This window comes from Zootermopsis nevadensis, unplaced genomic scaffold (genome assembly GCF_977971745.1).
Source record: "Zootermopsis nevadensis isolate Lab colony 2312 unplaced genomic scaffold, Znev_1.0 Znev_ptg000030l, whole genome shotgun sequence".
NCBI classification, from domain to species: Eukaryota; Metazoa; Arthropoda; class Insecta; order Blattodea; family Termopsidae; genus Zootermopsis; species Zootermopsis nevadensis.
Window position 1 is genome coordinate 13,954,599 of NW_028259162.1, and position 20,239 is coordinate 13,974,837.

At 34.4% G+C, this 20,239-nt stretch overlaps 3 protein-coding genes across 5 annotated transcripts in view; 1 reads left to right on the forward strand and 2 right to left on the reverse strand.

The window, feature by feature from the left end:
- Nucleotides 1-11,748, forward strand: part of LOC110831819 (opioid-binding protein/cell adhesion molecule homolog) — a 173,273-nt gene extending 161,525 nt beyond the window's left edge. For all 3 annotated transcript variants that reach the window (XM_022068248.2, XM_022068246.2, XM_022068247.2), the window contains one exon: nucleotides 7,042-11,748. In XM_022068248.2, the coding sequence (XP_021923940.1) occupies nucleotides 7,042-7,226 (185 nt within the window). In that variant the 3' untranslated portion in view covers nucleotides 7,227-11,748. The remainder of the gene's footprint in view (nucleotides 1-7,041) is intronic.
- Nucleotides 11,749-14,240: 2,492 nt separating this feature from the next.
- LOC147872144 (uncharacterized) lies at nucleotides 14,241-15,563 on the reverse strand. The gene is made up of 2 exons (XM_087358828.1): nucleotides 15,416-15,563; nucleotides 14,241-14,671 (listed from the first exon to the last, which is right to left on the reverse strand). The coding sequence occupies exons 1-2, from the start codon at nucleotides 15,561-15,563 to the stop codon at nucleotides 14,241-14,243; spliced, it is 579 nt and encodes a 192-aa protein (XP_087214954.1).
- A 1,026-nt stretch (nucleotides 15,564-16,589) lies between these two features.
- Nucleotides 16,590-20,128, reverse strand: LOC147872145 (uncharacterized). Its single transcript, XM_087358829.1, has 2 exons — nucleotides 19,779-20,128; nucleotides 16,590-18,128 (listed from the first exon to the last, which is right to left on the reverse strand). Exons 1-2 carry the CDS (start codon nucleotides 20,126-20,128, stop codon nucleotides 17,369-17,371), a joined length of 1,110 nt encoding a protein of 369 aa, XP_087214955.1. The 3' UTR covers nucleotides 16,590-17,368.
- Between the last annotated feature and the right edge of the window lie 111 nt (nucleotides 20,129-20,239).

The window sequence follows — 20,239 nt, forward strand, 5'->3', positions numbered from 1 at the left end:
TTAGTACGCTGGAACTGCTTTTGAGACTTGCAGGTTACATCTTGGTGTGCACTGTCTAAAAATAACAATTTTCAAACCTTCGACATTTAAGCTACTCCTTTTTCTTGTTACGCTGTTCAGAGTGTGATTCTTGTCTGAAAAGTAAATATTTAAAGAATTTGGCTAACTAGCGGATCCCACAGAACATCTTTTTCTCTTTGGGCTGCGGTCATCTTTAGTAATTCAATTATTTTATAATCTTAGAAGAAAAGTGCTAATTTGTACTCCTGTACTTTGACATTTAACAACTTTTTGTTTCCCTCACAAAGTACTATATTTATTAGTTTCGTTTGATTGACACAACAGCGAAAATCAACATTAATAAATTTACCTTCATATTGGAGACGCGTTGTGTTTCTTTGAGCTAAACACCGGAAATTTTGATTTTATTTAGATGAACTTGGTGTTTTATAAGATTAAAAGTAATACTATATATGGGTGTTGCCATTAATTCAATTCTGCGCAAAATATGTTACATATTTTTAGAAAGAATATATTAGGTTAAAAGAAAATGCATTTATCCAATAATAAACACATCCACAGCGCATCATGAAGTAAATCATAATAATCCCTCCCTTTATGAATACATTAGCTATACTTTGACACAGTCACTGAAAATGAAACCGAGGAATTAACTTAGTCATGCAACATAAAAATTCACATAGCGGAAAACAGCTTTAGCAGATTTTCTGTCATTTGCGACTGCAACAGAACATTTTGGGAACAAATTATTCACGTAATCAACCCCACTTCAACGACAAATACTTTGTATCAATCCGAATTTTCGAGGCACATAAGTTAATTCTATGAACTGAATCCATTAAGTTCTATGCTTTTCAGTTTATAATATATTAATTAGAATTATCTTCTTAATTACTCACTTTGTACATTACCAATTTAAAATGAAAACAAAGAATATCAACACTTCTTAAAAATTCTAATCAGTCGCTAATAAAAATAAGTAACTATATACAAACGTTTATTGTTATAAGTGTAATCACACTGGAAAACATAACTGATCAAATTGTTTACATTCGCCAGGTACTAGAGAAAAAGTGGGAGTAAAATGGGGCAGTCCATAAACTATTTATTGACTTTAAGAAAGCCTATAAAGGTGTCCCAATATACGCCATGTAGGCGCTTGGGGGGAGTGGAGGTATAGCTCCTACTCATTCTTGACCTCGGCACTAGATGGGGGTGAGTGGTCAGCATCACGCCCCGGCCGGCTTTACCCCCGGGAAAGGACCCCGGTACCCATGGGATAGGAGGCTGGGTGGCTCCAGAGCCGGTCTGGACGAAGAGGCTAGAGGAAAAATCCTCTGCCCCCGTCGGGGATTAAACCCCGGTCGCCCAGTCCGTAGCCAGTCACTGTACTGACTGAGCTTCGCCGGCTCCCAAAAGAAAGCCTATGACTGAGTTAAAAGAGAATCTGTGTATATTTTTCTTGAATTTGGTGTACCTAAGAAGCTAATCAGGCAAATTAAAACATGTTTAAGTCAAACTTTTAGAAAATTCGTGTAGATAAACATTTTTCGTATACATTTACTATTCAGAATAGCCTGAAACAGGATGATGCTCTATCGTCGCTGCTTTTCAATTTTGCCTTGGAATATGCCATCAGGAAAGTCAACGAAAATTATGGTAGTTTGGAACTAAATCGGACGTCAGCTTTCGATCTATGCCGGTGATATTCATTTGTTGAGCGATAATATAAATACTATAAAATCGAACACAGAAATACTCTTAAGGGCTATAAGTAAATGTTGAAAAGACTAAGTATATATTATCATGTCTCGGCATCAGAATTCAGGACAGAACCATAACATAAGGATGACTAATAAACTGCACGAAAATGCGATGAAATTCAAATACTTGGGGACGACACTTACAAGTCAGAATAACATTCATGACGAAATCAATAGCAGATTAAATTCAGTTAATCTTTTGTCTTCCAGTCTCATATACAATAACCGAAGGCTAAAATATACAAAAGTGTAATTTTGCCAGATGTGTTGAATGGGTCCGAAATTTTGTCTCCGACTTTAAGGGAGTAACATAGGATTCAGGGATTTTGAAACCAGTGAGCTGAGGAAGATGTTTAACACAAAAAGATAGGAAGACAGATCAGAAAAATTTCATAATGATGAGCTTCACGGCCTGTACTCCTCACCTGATATTGTTAGGGTGATTAAATCGAGGATGATGGAGCTGGTGGATGCGGCTTGCATGGTAGAGTGAGGGGTGTTTACAAGGTACTGGTTTGGAGGCCTGAAGAGAGAAGACCGATTAGAACACCTAGGCTTAGGTGGGAGGAGCGAACTGGATGTACCTGGCTCGGGATAGAGTCCGGTGGCGGGCTTTTGTAAGCACGGTGATGATCATTTGGGTTTCATAGAGAAGCTGGCTTATTCTTTGACAAGTCAAATATACATTAGATTTTGGAAAGAATATCTTGCACCATACAGCGAGTGAGTGAGTGATACTGTAAAATTATAAATTATTGATATACAAACTACGGGTCCTATCTTAAAGCTGTGTCTAGAAGCCTAAACGGCGCAAGGAAATGGAGGATCTGATGTATGGACCAGGATTAAATTAGTAGCGTTATAGCTTGAACAGGACAAGGGCTTAATCCATCCTACTGCTGCTGATAATGGATTATGATAAACCAGTAAGTGCTTGTGATTAGTTCGGTCGGAAGATAAAATTATCATATAGTCTAACATTAACCTGTACCTAGAAAGATATTAGAATACGTAAGAAATGAAACACGCTACAAAATATACTGGGAATTGATCATCATAATTGAATATGTTACTTTATGAAAGTACTAAATAAAGTATGTCCTTACGACCACAACATGTAGGCAAGCTTTTAAAATGTATTTGAGAGAATTTAATAAGTAAAAATAGTATTTTCAGGCAATATGCTCTCAACAGAGCAATACATAAAATATGATTAACAGTTATGGAGCAGTTAAGGCTGCATTTAGTTAAAGGGGCTGAAGGAAGCTGCACAATGAAGAGCTTCACAAGATGATTAGCACTACAAACCCCCTCCTCCCTATATACCATACAGAGGACAGATAAGGAATGCACTCAAAATTTTAACTGGAAACTTAGGCGGAAGAGAATATTTTAAGACTTCTGCTTGGCTTTTAAGTTAATATCAAAACGCAATAAAATCTTCTCGAGCAATCAGAGAAGACTTTATTCAGTCGCTGCGAAAATTTCAAATTAGTATTAAAACGGATCGTTGAAAAATAAGGTATCAAGTTTTAGAGTGGATTAAACTGGCTTGGGATAGAAACCGGTAATAAATATGCGGGTTAATTAAAAGACGGGACGTTTCTTGAGTAAGTGAGCGACAATTAGCTTCTCAGGACGGATTCTGCTACGTCAAGTTTCTTAACAGTCAAACTTAATTAAATATAATACAACCAAAGCTGTAGTACGCCAGGAAGAAATTTCATGAAATATGGAACAACTTATATACTTTGACTACACTTATGAAGTCTTTTGCCAGATTTCTTGTTATATATTTTCTTCGTTATTTCGACCGAAATTTGGCATGAGCCGGCCAGTTTTCTTTTTAACTCCTGTTAGTTTGTAGTTCATCTTTCCAGCTTCAGCTTACTTATGTTCAACTTCAGTTCGGTTTTAGGATTCAACAATAACAGTTCTTACGACGTTGCGGATGTCTATTTAACATAGAAGAGTCCACCACTTTGTTTCCCCCTGCTGCTTATCATTAATGATTCAGTCTTAAGGTTTTCCACTCTTTTCAATACACAATTCAGGACGTCTGAAAGTTTCATCTTGAACTCCAAGAAAGCAAAGAGCAATACTGCTGGATTTAGAAAATGTGAAATTGAGTTTATGCCTCTGGGAATGGAAGACGTACGTAAGGGATGTCTCATCTAAATCAACCTTCATTTGGAATGGTTTTACGTTCGTAGCTACCACCTCTTTTTAATAAAATATGGGTATTCTTTAACGAAGACCCATAAACATGCACCACACTAGTAGCAGAGGTAAATAAATGGGAAAATCTGTATTTGGTTTCCATCAGCTCCATCAACTTCACAACTACATGAATTATTTTTCTACACCGTATGAACTACACGTTGTCCATAACAGAACAATGCGTGTGACCTGCTATAACAAATTTTTAAAAAAGTTATCGCTACTTAAGGCACAAACTTCTAATTTCTTAATTCGATTCGCAGTAGTTCAGAAATGATGAACACGTATTATTGTAAAGTTTGTGCCTCTCCTGAAATAATCTCGAGTTTTCTTCATTTTTATCTCGCGCTTGCTGATCAACAGTCTCCATTCTGTTCATATTTTATAGGCTTTTACCGTCCACCTCTAAATCTACAGAGTGAAAGTCCAGTGCTTTCAGCTAAGTTGTTAGTTATGCAATCCCATATAATGGCAGTACAGCGCCGATTATCCGTAGTATTTGGAGGGAGAAGGGGCCAGGAAAATAAAAAATGGTTAATCCACATTATATTAATTTAGAATTATCATTACCCTTTCAAGCAAAATTATACATTTATACATAGATACATACGTATTAACATTGAAAAACACAAACAATATTAATCATCTTTTCTTAAATTAATTCCATCAGGAAGTCTGTAAAGGTTGTTGCATGATAGAGATAATCTGAGACCACGGATAATTGGACCCGGATAATCGGCGTTTACAGTACTTCAAAACAGTCCTTATCCCGTATTTATTCATTTTTCGTTCGTAATCTCCTTCTTTTCCATCCTGTCTCCATCCATTTTTTAATTTCCTTATTTCATAAGGTTACCACAAACGGTATACAGCCAAGCAAGCGAGTGGCTCTTAGTCGCTTAATGCACAGGAATCATTGGGATAGCACTGTATTTCCATACCAAATGCTTGAAGAAAGATCAGCATAAGGTCCCACGAGACTATATAACAAAAGATACGAAGGCATTGAATATTTACTATGTGTATTATTTCATCAAGTGCGTCTTGGCGGGTTTTCATCCTTCATAATTTCACATGAATTCCAGTTTTATTTCTTATTATTTATTCTTTGTTTACAAGGTTTCCTAATACTATTCCTCTTAAACGAATGGTGAACCATAACATTAAGGCTTCCCGTTTCTGATTTCCTTAAAATGTGTGATGTTCCTAGTTTGGCTGTTTTGTAGGGAATCTGTTGACTGCTTGTCTAGTACTGTTTCGAGATGCCTTTTAGTCATGTAGTTACAATTTCCCTGGTTACAGTTACTACCTGTATGACATATTACTTCATGTTCCACATTCGCTGAACTTCTATGCTATTTGTATTTATTTATTTAAATTTCTTTTCCAACTTCTTCTGTATTATATTCTTTTCCGACGGAATTGCTACATCTACCACTAAGCGAATTTAACATTTCAAAATTTTTAATTTCTATATAAGGCCTATTTGCCTGAAAGTTATTATCTGTTCGTATTCCTTGATTCCAAAGTACTGCTGTACATTCATGTTATAATATTGGCTTAGGAGTGTATTAGTTACATTTTTTTCGTTTGAATGACTAATATTTTGCATATTGAGTTATTATATGTACAGACTTCATCATATCTTGTTATTATATTCATTCTTTGCCGAATGTTACATCCTTATCTTATTTCAATTTTTTTCCTTAAAGTAATGCTGACTGTTTGATCCTGAGCTGACACTATAGTAATCTCTCCGACAATCAGAAATCGATACGACTGTTTCTAATCCACAAATTCTTTATTTAAGCTGTATAGAAACTGTCTATGCATAATTTTTTCTAACCATTTTTCTTTTGAGTTCTAAACTATTGTGTTCATTTGCCTTGTTTCACTTTAAAAGAATTCTTAATTTCTTATCCACTTGTAGCAATGTTGGTTAGTTTTATTCAGGTGTGTCCTTATAACTTGTATCAGTTGTAGGATTTGAGGTTTTCACGGCGGTGAGTCTGAATATTGCTGTTTTCTGGGTTGTTGATGCCTCCATCATCAGGGCGATGAATCATCGCCCTGATGATAGAGGCAGCAAGGACCTTTGAAACTTTGGAAAAACTCTACCAGACTACACAGCTACAATCCAGAAGACAACCATCTTCGGACGTAACGCCGTGAAAACTTCAAACATACTAACTTAGTATTTAGTTCCGTCACGATCAGATCGACAAGAAGTTAGAAGAGGTAAAGAGGTAGGGGAGACTGGGCCGAATTTCATAGACTGGACAGACAGAAATCGAGAGTGATTGGGAAAATCTATTCAGGAAGAGGTCCTAGCAAAGGGTAAATGTTGTTAGCAGTATTATTTATTGAAAATAACGCTTCCATTGATACATTTTTCTTTTACTGCAACTTGTCGTGCTAATAATTACTTTAAAAAACGAATTTCTTATTAAAGTGATTAATGTTTTAACGCAAAAGTGTGTGTGTGCATGTGTTTCATTGGCCACACGCCCACGTAGCATTCGCACATTTCACAAAATATTATTACTCTGATCAAATCAAGATGATGAAATGTTGCGGGCTTGTAGCATGCAAGAAAAATGAAAGATACACAGGCTAATACAACTTTAGTTCAAAAGAATGAATGTAGACCATTCGGATTACTTTGGCGTTGATGGCAGGACAATTTTAAAATGAATATTAAGAAGACAGTGGGAGTTTATGGACTGGATTCATTTAGAGAATAATAGGGACCAGTGGTGGTCTCCTGTGAGCACAGAGATAAACCTTTGTGTTCCGTGAAAGTTAGAGAGGTTATTGACTAGGTGAGCGACTCTAAGCTTCTTACTAATTACTCTCTTTCTTGTAGTTATAAATATAAATTGTTTAAGTGTAAGAGAAGGCAGTTGAACATTTCTGTAATTTATTACAAGGATATTCGCCTCAAAAGTTTGAGGATAGCCATAAATATGACTAGTTTACCGGGCGATAATCGAACCGGTTCATTTATAATATAAAGTTATGTATACTTTTGTTTCAGATTTGAAGTTAACAGGTGGTAATCTCAATGACAAGACCCTGGATCTGCTTGGCGTCAGCTCCAGTTCAGCCTACGTCTCCCATTGCTTTGTGCCCATGTTTCTTGTGATTCTCGTTTCCATCACGTGGCATAACACTTGGACGATCGTTCAGACAACTCAAAATAAAATCAGGACAAGATCTTAGTTATTGGAACAAACACCAGTCACAAATTCGCGCTAATCGAAACGTGTGCACTCTTGAGCCATGTTTACATATCGGACTAAGAGAGATAATGACGCAAGAATACCGGAATTGAAATTAAGTTATGTGCAAGTGACTTTCGTTATACAAGCATAGCTACCCGCCTTTTCCGCATATCCGCGGTTTAATTTCAGTATTATGAGAAGCATCGATATTCATCCAATACCAAATTTTAAAATCTATTTGTTACGTCGAAACTTCTCCAGGCTTAGTTAATGCGATGCAGATTAAAAGCTTTGCATCGAATAATTGTGGCGTCGGTTTAACATCAAAATGGCAGTTGTAAGTTTCCCGTTTGACGCGTTTTTGATATATGCTGTAATGTGTAAGAACGCAAACTCCGTATATAACGTGAGCCACAAGTATTACTAAATTGACGATATATTTTAAAGAAAATCAGTACATTAAAACAGATATTATTATCAAACACGAATCCTATGTGTTGTATCTTTTTATGAGCAACATATATATGTATATGTGTAACCAATATTATTATGCTCTAAAATACTTCAGACGGTACCACACATTATTTTTCTTTAAGAGTTTTGTACGTAAATTATACAAAGGGATGCAAATTATTACAGGAATACGTTTTAAATAAACATGGCATATTTTTGTGTTACTGTTCCAAACCTAACCCCAAAGGAATTGGCCAAAGTGAGTGTTTCAAAAGAACTGTGCTAATGAATTAACTCAGGGAAACTAAACTCAGTGGCAGTTCAATTCTTCTGGTCAGACGCCATACGTGCACTGCGCCAACGAGTGTGCAAGGGCGGAGCGTTCTTGTTAACCGCGTTAGCCCGGCTAACACTTTAAAACATCGAACAACAAAAAGACTTCTGTCTTTCTTTTGGTGGTTCGCTGGTATTCCATACACTGTAATACAGCAGAACCGATTAACTACGTTGCGTCGTTAGCCAGATTGTTAAGGCTTACGCAAGCGTGTTTCTGTATTCCAGTATGTGGCACAACTAAACCACGAAAGTGATACAGAAAGTACAATCTTTTAATTTTTTTATAAAAAATGTTTAGTATGGCTAACACGGTTATCAGTAACACTTTGCCCCGTAAGTGTGGTATGTGTAACGTTCAAATTGTTTAACTATCTCTTTTTTCTAAGTGGGGAAAAGAAGCTAATGGTCGTTGGAGCTTAATATTCATTTTACGCTAAACTTATTCTTTAATGAGGATGGTATATAGACTTCAAAACTGCAGTTCTGTTGGCGAAAATCACTGAGACTGCAGATTCTCCGACAGACCCTACCCTTAAGTGCCAATTCGTTCTTCTTTATTACTTGTTTATAATATTTTAAATTTTCAAGAATACCGGAAAATCTGGACTTTGTGTTTTTAAGTATGATTCTGACGTCCTGTGTTACATGTTATTTGGAAAGAAAGTTTACTTGAAGAATGTTTTTTATATTTTAATGCCGTAGATCCTATTGGTTAGCTGCAAAGACTTTCTGAAGGATCATAAAACGAAGGGTCGTTCTTTTTACAGCCTAGCAGAAATATTAAATGGACTCAAATATGAAACGGAGGCGAATGTCCGTTCTCCAGATCCACGTGAAAATGAATTTCGAGTATAGTACCTGCAAAAACATTAATTATCTATGACGAACCCTTTTCAATATTACACACTATCCTGCAGAGTTTGACAATTTAAAAAAAATTACAATAGGAACGTTATTGAAATATACATCTCAATGTAAACACATCAAATACTGATATACATCCTTAATTGTAAAGATCAAATTAAGGCATTTTATGGTAAGAGGAAGTGTAGCTTCTAATTTTTCTTCCCAGAGAAAGTGTATAGAATGTAAGTTACTGAATAAGAATTATACATTTGAAAGAATTTTAAGTGTTTTAGATGAGTACGCAATATGACGAACTGTTCTTCCACTGACCTAAGAATCGCATCATGACAGTGATATCTCTCTACACAGCATGCCTTTTAGCGTCAACAGGCTTGCACTTTATTCCCTTGCCAGAATGAAACTTGTAGTAAGAAGAATTTACTACCACCTGCTGAATTTATTACACCATCACAACGACTCTGTGAACACTTAAAAATACTACATATAAATTTTGTTGCCATGAGGCAAAATATGTTTATTTGCATTTTATTCTTAAGTAAGAGATAAATTTTATATAGTAAGTTTTCTAAACGAACGTGTAAATACATAAAATATTCTTCTGCATATACAAGTAGAAATGTGTTTAAATTTAATTAGATTTATCGATGTTTCTCAAACCGCAAACTGGTATACGTAAAGAACTTAACATTTGTACAAGAGTCTCTTATGTCAATAGTGATAAAAATATTCTAAGACGTTGTAGAAGTGACAGGAATAAGTGACTATTAATAACCCATGCTAACATATTTAAGAACTACAAAATGTTTTTATCTAAGAACAGGAAACCAACATGTCACATTACATTTTAAACAATACGTTTGAGAAACACGACCTAGGCAAATCTCTGTACATGAAGTGTGTATTTACGAATCTACTGACCAGATTCGTGAGGTGTGATGTAATGTTGTGTATATCTTTTGTTTATCGATAATGAGGAATCAATAATTTTATTTTAAAGTAATGTAAACAGTTCTGAAAATTTACTTAATATGTTTTTAATTATATACGTACAAGCACCAAAGATACAAGAATCCCTCCTCACCTGGAAGTCACAAAGTGTTTATAATTGTCTATTAATATTATAGCTCATGTTAGAAAGGCTTTCTCGCAACATTCTTTTATATTTGAATGTAAATGTACTGATAAATATAGTGTATATATAATTAGGCATTTTGGGTGACGCTACTAGGTACTATGTTTATTTTCATAACATTGAAGGGGTCTTAGCTCTTACTCGTTTACAAGTCAGTAAGATAATGCAATGAGAGCTACTACCGTCCACTTCAGAAGTTTAGCAGAAAAGAGAAAAAGAACAGCAAATTAGCGAACCACAGGGGGATTCTCAAACTTTATATTACTGGTTGCTTCCAAAACATTTTAACTTTATCGCAGAACATTTCTGCAGGCTTTAGATTAATTTGCGTAATTTGAATGTCTTGATAGTTTTTTAAAGATTTTTCCAATCTCAAAATTTATATTTCATTGCCTATCATGGACTTATTTCAAGTTTCGTCTCTATTTAATACAGAGGGCATAATTTTAAACCTATATATTTATATATTAATCAAATAATTATGTCACTGATAACATTTTAATTCCTGAAATTTTATGAAATTTATAATTGCTTCGTGATACTTAGTTTACAGTGATTATTCAATAGGAACACATAATAATAAATACGTAAACAAACAAAATAACAAACACAAAACCAGATTTTTAAATTTGCTGTCTCTGTGACTGGCTAAAGGCCCTAAATACTAGAAGGTGCTTTTATTCTATTTATTCTTTATTTAATGACGCTGTCAATTGCTTACACTAAATAGCGTCCAATAAACAAGTAATTCGTGTAATATAAATTGGGAATAACGCGAAAGAACATTTCATGGCATAAATTATATTAAGCCTTCATTTTCCTGTACTCTATACCTCAAACGCGAAATTCAGCAGAAATACCACGAATTTTTGCGATATAAATTATGTACAAATCTGAATAAAAAAATCAGGACCTTTTTGAATTCGTGTTACTACATATAAATAAAGCATAAAATACATTACAAATAGTGAAACCATTAATTTACTATCATTCCAACCATCATTTTCCTAATAATGTGCATAATTATAGTCAGTAACGTTTCAAAATACTGTTAGCCAAAACAGGCACTTGGAATTTTAGAACCGTGTAAGAAAATAATATGAAATATAATAATGTCTTCTATGAGTAGCTGCTATAGTGCCACCTAGGGGAATTATGACGTACCTGTTTCGAATTTCTGCTAAAGCCAACTATTTTAAGATTTACGATGACATTTCTGCACAGGATTTCAGTTTCTCACGGCGGTGATTATGAAAGTGGCTGCCCTCTTGGTTGCAGCGATACAACTCAGAAGACAGACACTTTTCTGCATTTATGTGCATTTCCTATAAATTGGCCAGATAGAAACTTTAAATAATCCATGACAGTCCTCTTTTAATGTAGTATACGTCGCTCACGCTTTATAACAGCAGAATTTATTACAACGTTATAAAATAAACAAATTGAAAAACAAATTAAATTATTCCGCATGTGAAATATACTTGTCAGCGAACGATTATACCGACTATCAAAGGAGAGTTTGAGAGCCGCCGGCCTGTATAGGATAGGATAGCAAAAATGGAAGGTTTGCATTAGGCCAAGAAATGATTTAGGCTTCCCAGACTGATGTACAGCTTAATTTCCTGTTCTTGTATGTATGTGTAACTGCCAGTATATAACGGGCATATTAAATGAGTCAACAATTATATGTATTATGTCCAGTGAATTACATTAAAACAAATTTACCAATGAACTGAAATTCATTTTCTCTATGTTCACGTTTCTGTTCCTTCCTTTATCCAGATTTTCAACATTTATTTATTTAACAGGTTTTAGAATGTCATGGGCAATTTACTTCGCTCATTTCAAGCAGAACGAACTGAATATTTAAATACAGGCAATTCTCGGTATACGAACGATTTCCGTTCCAAGACGATGTTCGTTATTTGTATCTTGCATACCTGAGCTTTTACGATACATATCGTAAAGGTTGGCAGCCATTCTAAAGCATTAAAACCATGTACCAAACATCGAATGGTCTGTACAGTACGTTTTATTATATGTATATAATTGTTATGATTTATCGTATTACATACGTAACGTACGCCACGCGGCGTGGCATATAAACCAACATTTTTTACTGGCTAGATTAGTTTTATTAACCAAGAACAATTCAGTATAATTATCATAGAATAATTTTCTGATAATTATTGTAATAAATATATTTTTTTTAAATTTTTTAATTTAAATTTTACAATTATATTCACTATACGTTCGGCATTTCGTTTCGTTTCCTTGCATCCAAGTAATTGTAGGTCTTACCCTCTTCTTCCTTCCTTGTAAATACCCCTCTAATACCTTCTTAAGAAGCCTGTCATCCGTCATCCTATTTACGTGTCCATCCCATTTTAACTGTTTGATTTTTTTTATAAAATGTACAATACAATTTTGTACATTTATTTTTTCCGTAATCACAATATTCCAAATTTTGTCCATTCTGGAAATCTTGGTAGAACGTCGCCAAAAGTCCATTTCTGTGGAATGTAATTTTGATTCTAACTTTGCTTTAAATGCCATGTTTCTTTTCCACATGTAATCGTACTGTTAATTATTGCATTATATGTATTTGATTTTGTGGATTTTTAAAATCCTTAATATAAATTTACTAAGTCAGAGTAACTTATGCCCTTCTTACCAAACACTAAATTTATACTTCATAAAAGATGCGTTTACCCGTTGCCTTAATAAATTGTTCCGGTACTTAAATATTTCCATTCACTAGCCCAGTGATTGATATTTCTTTCTAAAGGACATAAAAGAGTAGCTACTCCCCACTTCTTAGCTTGATGACCGAAACAGATTTAATTCACAAATTGTTTTCTTTTCGTTTCGGAATAATATGTCGATGAACGAAGTCCGGAAACCCAGTTGTGCTGACTTTAATAAGCCATCGTCAAATTCCTTTAGATTATTCAACGCTTTTATTAATTCTTACATAAGCATACATTTTCAAGCAGATTTACTATATTGGCATTCATCTGCCACTAAAAACAAATATTCTGCTAACCCTACCAAGTAGATATTAATTTACTGATATTTATGATTTGCAAAATACATTACATACAGCCATTCAACCATTGATACATACAATAATCTATACATACATAAACCTACACATCGACTGGACACAGGTATTATTAATCGAATGCTGTTTCATTGTTAACTTACGATACACCGACATATATTTCTTACATTTTTCTTAGAGAAATACAAAGACGCAACAACAAGTGTAACTCATCTGTTGAACAATTATTTAAGTGTTTTAACTGAACTATATGTAGTGTTAAAGTGTAGCACTAATACCTTTGTCATCATACGCACAATCATCATTGACAATGATAAATTCAGTACGCTAAATCGAATGTTCCTCAACCAAGGGTCCGAATATTGTGCCTAAGGATCCTGCTAGTTGATTGTATTCTACTCTTATATATGAAGCTCTATCACTGCAAGTAATAAGAATTTTTAGCCACATGTTTCTCTTTTATATGTGAGTTAAATACGACAAAAATATACCTTCTATATACATTTAACTCAGCCTATATTGTTCTTAAATCTTGAGATAATTTTTCTTTTTGGGGTGTTCGCCATTCCAGAAAGGTTGAGAGGGGAGGGGGCCCGCAAACAAAAATTTGAGGAACCCTGGGGTGCATCATCAGTATCGTCCACAGTTAATAGGCCTAATATTAACCTCATCATTTAAATTTAATAATCGTTATAAGAGAACAACTATAACGAGGAAAGTTGAACTGCTGAATTCTCTTCCAGATTTTAACAGTCGATTATCTAGCCGAGATATTTTCCACTTCTTACGGAAGCCGGAGGTTTCTTGCTGTGTTTACAGCAGCCAACCACTGCTCCTTATCCTGAGCTATATGATTCCAGCCCGCATCCCTAAGCTCTGTATTAAGATACATTAAATATCCTCCCATACGCGCTTACGTCTCTCAAATGTGTTATTTCTACCTAGTGTGTCACTCCTATTTCGTCACCTATGTGCGTTGACTTCTTCTCAAAATATTTTTCTAGAAACTAAAGTGCAATAATTCGGCTGTATTTACAGCATCCTGATAATAGTTTAAATAATGTTACGAAAAGAATCATTTTGGTCTTTTGGAAGTAACATGTATATAATATTAGCACTTCATTAATGCACTTATTTTGATAACTAAAGTGCACTGCTAACTATTTTTTTGCATGTGTAAACTGTAATAAGATGATAATATACGTAACTAGTGACTCCAGACAACTGCTTAAGAAGCAGTGATTGAGAGTAAAGAATCCACACGGACTGAATGCCAAGTTATGATGTAACAGCTGCTGTGAGAACAGCTGAAGTTCGAAGAGAGTGTTCGGGTCTAGAGGTTTCATCAAGGCCACTTTCTGCACAACCAACGCCGTGCGAGCTGAGTGGCGAGTTGCATACTGACAGGAGACTACGATGAGTATGAGCTTCGAGAGATGAAGTACAATCCACCAGAAGTTCAAGCTCAGAAATAGTGTCATAGGACTTGAGGTAACATTCTCAAAAAATATAGTAACTAATCCTAAGTGAAACTTTAAAGCTATTATTGTTAACACTGCCATTACTTCAAACAGGATTGGTACTTGATACACTGAATTAATCATAGTGGCTATATGATTTAATCTGAAATGGACATCTCTCAACACGTGTATTCTGGAACACATCGACTGCCTTCTTAAACTTTCTTTCCTGAAGTCACTGTATTTTAGATGTGGCATCGAAAGATTTGCGTGTCTGTATTTCGTTAACTTTGCATTCTTTGACTTCATTAAATACCACTGTGAGGACTGAAGCAAATAGTCATCCAATTCCATTTCGTCACAAAAACCAAATGCTTTAACAATCTCTAAATTTATCGTTTTGAAACTGTTTTTGATAAAATGAACGAAATTCACAAACTGAACTACCATTACGAGCCGAATGCTGTTTGTTTCGTATTTAGATAAGCCAGACAATATATCTTTACCTTTGTACCATAATTCATAGTCAAAATGATACAAGATTCCCAGAGCTGCACACCAAAATAACACTTGCACAAGCAAAATCACACCAGTTTTCCTGTATACGCGAGTTGTCGAATTAATTTCCAATAGAACATCAATTTGGCACATTTCGAGTACTGTCTGTCGAATTATTTGCCTGTTTCTTAAAACAATTTCACATATTGAAAGAAATGACGTCATAAATTGAAGGCTTACAGATAAGCAATCAATTATAATAAAAGTAATACTTCGATCACCAAACGTACTGTACATTTTCGAAATTTTCCACATTATAAAAAACGGAAAAGTAACTATGTACAATATCAAAACAGCAACAGAGTAAGTTATATCACATATAAGTGTTTTAAATGTGTTGATTTCGATTAAATTTCCAGTATCTCTCTTCATGGAACTGGGGAACGAGAAAGGTGCTAAGCCAACAAATTTTGAAATTAATAAGATCGGCAGCATTGCCGAGAATAGGTTGTCCGATTTCCACATAGGTTACTTGATTGATAAATTCACTCGCTCGCCACGACAGTGTAACTCAGTATGAATACAAAGATTGAAATCCACAAAATAGCAGAGAGCAGGTAAAATTCTAAAAAAAATGAACATAGGAAACTGCAAATATGTTCTTGTATATTATATTAAATTCGATAGATTATCATTCAAACTACAATGAAGGTTGCTTGACAGAAAGACACGAGATAGACATGTCGCATAAAGGTCAACAAGAGATTTTAATACACGTGTTGAAGACAAATTTGTATTGCAAAATATAGACATGACAAGTTGTCACTGGTAGCAATCCACTAAAATACGACGCGTGTTACAATTACGAAATTTACGTTTTATAAGTAAATCTATCCCACTATAAGCCATATAGGCTCTTGGGAGGAGGTTTAATTTAACTCCTACTAATTATTATATGGGTACCACGGAAAGGATTCTTATAACATGAGACATTAATATACGTTTATGTATATTTAACCTTTTAAACAATAGCATTAGTTTTATACGCAGAGATACAAAATATAATATTGAACGATGTGATTTTAAAGTAATATATAAAAACCACAGATATCTAAAATCGGGGGCTTAAATAGATTCAGATACTTTAACATTACACTCTGCATTCCGTGGTAATTTGAGACCCAGTTCTAAATAACAATTTACGAAGAGATGGGTTTATAGAAAATAAAATCATGGATTAAACAAACCCATTATAAGGCACGCCTCCTATTTGCTTCCCTTAATTTCATGCATTCTTTTGAGAGACACGAAAAAGTAAATTACTAAACGTCGACCGAGACAAGGCACCATGCAGCAAACGATTCAAAGGTAGAATAGAATATGGAATTTCGAACCTTCTTAACCATTTGTTTGCAGTTCAATATATTTTACTCTTTAAAAACTTTCACATTGTGTCGACAGGAAAAAGATATAATGATACATATTTTTCTTAAATACAGCTTGTTTTCGGTATATAACGTAAACCAAATAACGTACGTAAGAGTAGTTAAATAGGTTTCTTCTTATTTTGATCATGTTTATTTAACCATTTCTGCCAGAAATCAATTTTTTCAACATGTGGACCTACATTTTCATGAGAATGCTATGGTTACATGTGTTGAACACAAAATTAGTTTTGTTTCATATCTGTAACGCAATAACAACAGAAAAGACAATAACATTAGATATATTTTAAAACACTTACATTACAATATAATTTAAATTTAAATCTAACATTACAATAAGTTGCGTACGAACAGTAGCTTTATACTATTCGTATTTTCCTTCCATACACAAAAAGGACTTGCACGCACAAATAGAATGATGTTGCAAATTCTGTTGTTCCACTTTTATATTTGTGGCAGAGAAAGTAACTTTAGCAAACACCTGTCTTTGATGTAGACTTTTCAAGTTTATCTAAAAATTAACAATCTGAAATTGGGTATTTCGACATCACTTTTCCCATATTACCCTTTTAAGGCGATACTAAATTCGCGACAATACGAATAATTACTAATAATAATTACTTACGTGAATCGTCATATGATAAAATTGAAACCAAAGGTGAATGTTCAAAACCTTCGTGATTAATACACAGTTACAAACCACATTCACCGATAAATTATTAACACACCATTTCATAAGATACACTGCTTTAGATATTTCAAAAACATTGTTAAATGTAAGGTACGTACATAATTAAATTTAAAATCTAGTGCATACGTGTTTAAATGCTGTAAACATTAAGTGATTTATTAAATGCTGTTCCGTACGCCATTGACTTAGTATAATTACACAATTACGCGTGAATGCTGGCCATAAGACTCCCAGACTTGTGTCAGGAAAATAAGGAAAGTTACAACCGAACCAAGTGTAGAATATAAGAAGCCGAAGTCGAGTGTGAAGAAACCACAAGCTGTAAAGTTGGTATTAACGTGAAGAAGTTGCTGCGAAAATAGTTGAAGCTCCTCCAAAATATCATGGTCCAAATATCGGTTTAACAACAGTTTCTGCACAATCACTGCGGTGCGCTCAGCTTCCTTCTTGGACATCTCACAAGAAGCAGTGATGACAATCAACCGAAGTACAGCAGGGACTGTCCAGGCTAAATTCAACATCAAGAACGTGCTCATTGTATCCTTAACGGGCGTATCCAAGTCTTTAGTCAAGACGACTATCAATGTGTGAATATTTAGCGTAGTTGCGGTTGCAGAACTTATAATCGTCAGCATTATTTGAATACCAAAACAGCTATTCACTGTCATTATAACACTGTGAAGCAACAGATAAATTCTTCGCAATGTTCGTACTGTAAGTACTATCTGATTTCTTAAACGTTTTCTTAACAATTCATTAGTGTAGATATGAGTGTCAGTATCACTTTTGTAACGCAAAATATTCCTGAACCTCTTCTCTCTTCTGATCGTGTTATTTAAATCCACTTCTATAACAGAGACAGTGTCGTTTTGTTCACTACTTGATGCGTTCTCTTCTATGTTTATTTGGTTCGCTGTAATTGTACAGCTCAACTCCATATTCAGAACTGTAAATCTGTGTCCTATTAGAAATATCAAGTTTACAAACTGCAAACTCATTACAACGTCCAGGACATTTATAACGTATCGTATAAAACAATGAAAAAATCCAAAATCCGTTCTTCGTGTAATGAAGTCAAAACTGAATAGCGTTACAAAGTAAGAAAATGTAATAAATAGTTGCGAGACAAGAATTATGTTTGTCTTCTTATAAACAGTAGAGTAAGATTTTCTCAGCAAGTACGTGTCAATGTGACAGATCGTTAATAGAGAATCTTTCAATTCCTCGCGATAAATTATGGCTTGTTGAAGGAGTGACATTACGCTTGCAAGGAACAAGAACACCGAACCCACTACATCAAAAATTACGAAAGTGTAACTATAACTGAAATGGATATGTGTTATTTTAAAATTTAGGTGTGGTATAAAGGCAATTGAAAGACCCAGTATCAATATTAAAGAATGTGCAATACCCCAAGTAGAAGTTTCGATATATTTGTTGTTTCTGTTATTCTTACCAGGATATTGATCGGTAAAGCGGAAGGGAGCTATGCCTATTAGTTTCGATGCGTAGATCAAAGGTTTGATGGCTGACAAGAAATCAGTCTTCCTAATAAACCGTTCGTTCTGCATGCCTACGAAACAACTATACCAGAGTTGTTCTGCTAAGCAACTTCAGATTTATTAGAATATCAACACATGACTGGTGCATTCTATGATCGAATTTCTCATAAAATTCAACAGAAGACAGCCTGTCGGCTTGTCTGTGTCATAGCACAATTCAGGAAAATTGATTTATCCTTTGGGGCTGACAGCAAGGTTTTCAATCCAGGTCAGGCAACAAATTTTTCGAAGAACGAAAGTTATGTACACACATTGTCAATCACGCTGTCCTCATATTATGATCATTGTGTGTGCAATTTTGGTCCTTTCTGCAGAAAATGTTTCAACAAAAAGATCAGTTAATTGGTATAATTAAACACGTTTGTGCTCAAGAAAATAACTAAACAATTACGTATGTGCTACAAAAATATTTTTACAATTCAAATTTTTTTATTAAAATTATTGCATATTTTTAACTTAATTCTCGGAAACATTTCTGCTTCGTTACCTAACAAATTAAGAACCTTTCTTAACGAACAAAACCAACAAAATTCGATTAGTGTGTTAGTACAGTAAAGCTAATAATATTATTTAAATTGATACTTTTTTTTAATTTTGAGATATTTTGTTTTAAATTTTTTGATTTAGTAACAAGACAATGACATACGTTATCGCCACTTTGGCCACAGACCCCAGTAACGTATTGTTCAAATCAAGGAAGTCGCAGGCCGAAGCATTAATGTTTGTGTGCAGGAGCTGATGTGAGAACTGTTGAAGTTGGATCATCGTGTTTCGACTCTTCGGTCGAGAAAACAGCATCAGTTTTCCAACCAAAACCGATGTGTGATTTCCACAGGTCGTAAGCAACTGACAGCTTCTCGTGATGCCGATCAGCTTTGCGGCGTGCAGAAGCAACCAACTTGAACACCAACAAATTTTCTCTAAGCTAATGTAACTTTCGGAAATCACAAAATCCAAACTGAAATAGAGCACGGTAATTATATCGGCAATTATATTAAGCAACTCGAATATTGTAAACACTCCGTAAGTCGAAAAGACAAGCCTCGAAATGTTGCATATTTCGTTGTGGTTTATGCGTAACTGTATCAGCATATACTGCGATTCAGAGCTTGCATTTAGACTGTATTCTCTGTCAGTCATTAGCGATTCTTTACAAAAAAGTTTTTTATCGAAGTCATAATATTCATCCCAGTTCGTGTAATTTTTTTTTTGAAAACGTGCATTTCTATAATCAGGTGGATTTTTGTATTTACGTGTACATGCCATAGAAATGTCATCAAGTATACCGTTTTCCAACTCCCTCTCCGACCGTACACCAAATACTGAGAGCAACTGTTTATTCAGTAAATCAAACCTATGTTTAATTAGTAAATTAAAACTCACAAACTGCATGTTCATTAATATTCTAATGACATGTGAAGTGTAACGAGTCATTGAAATTATTATATTTTCCTTAAAATTTGAAAAGACATCATATGTGCACAGAAATCCAAATATCAAAGC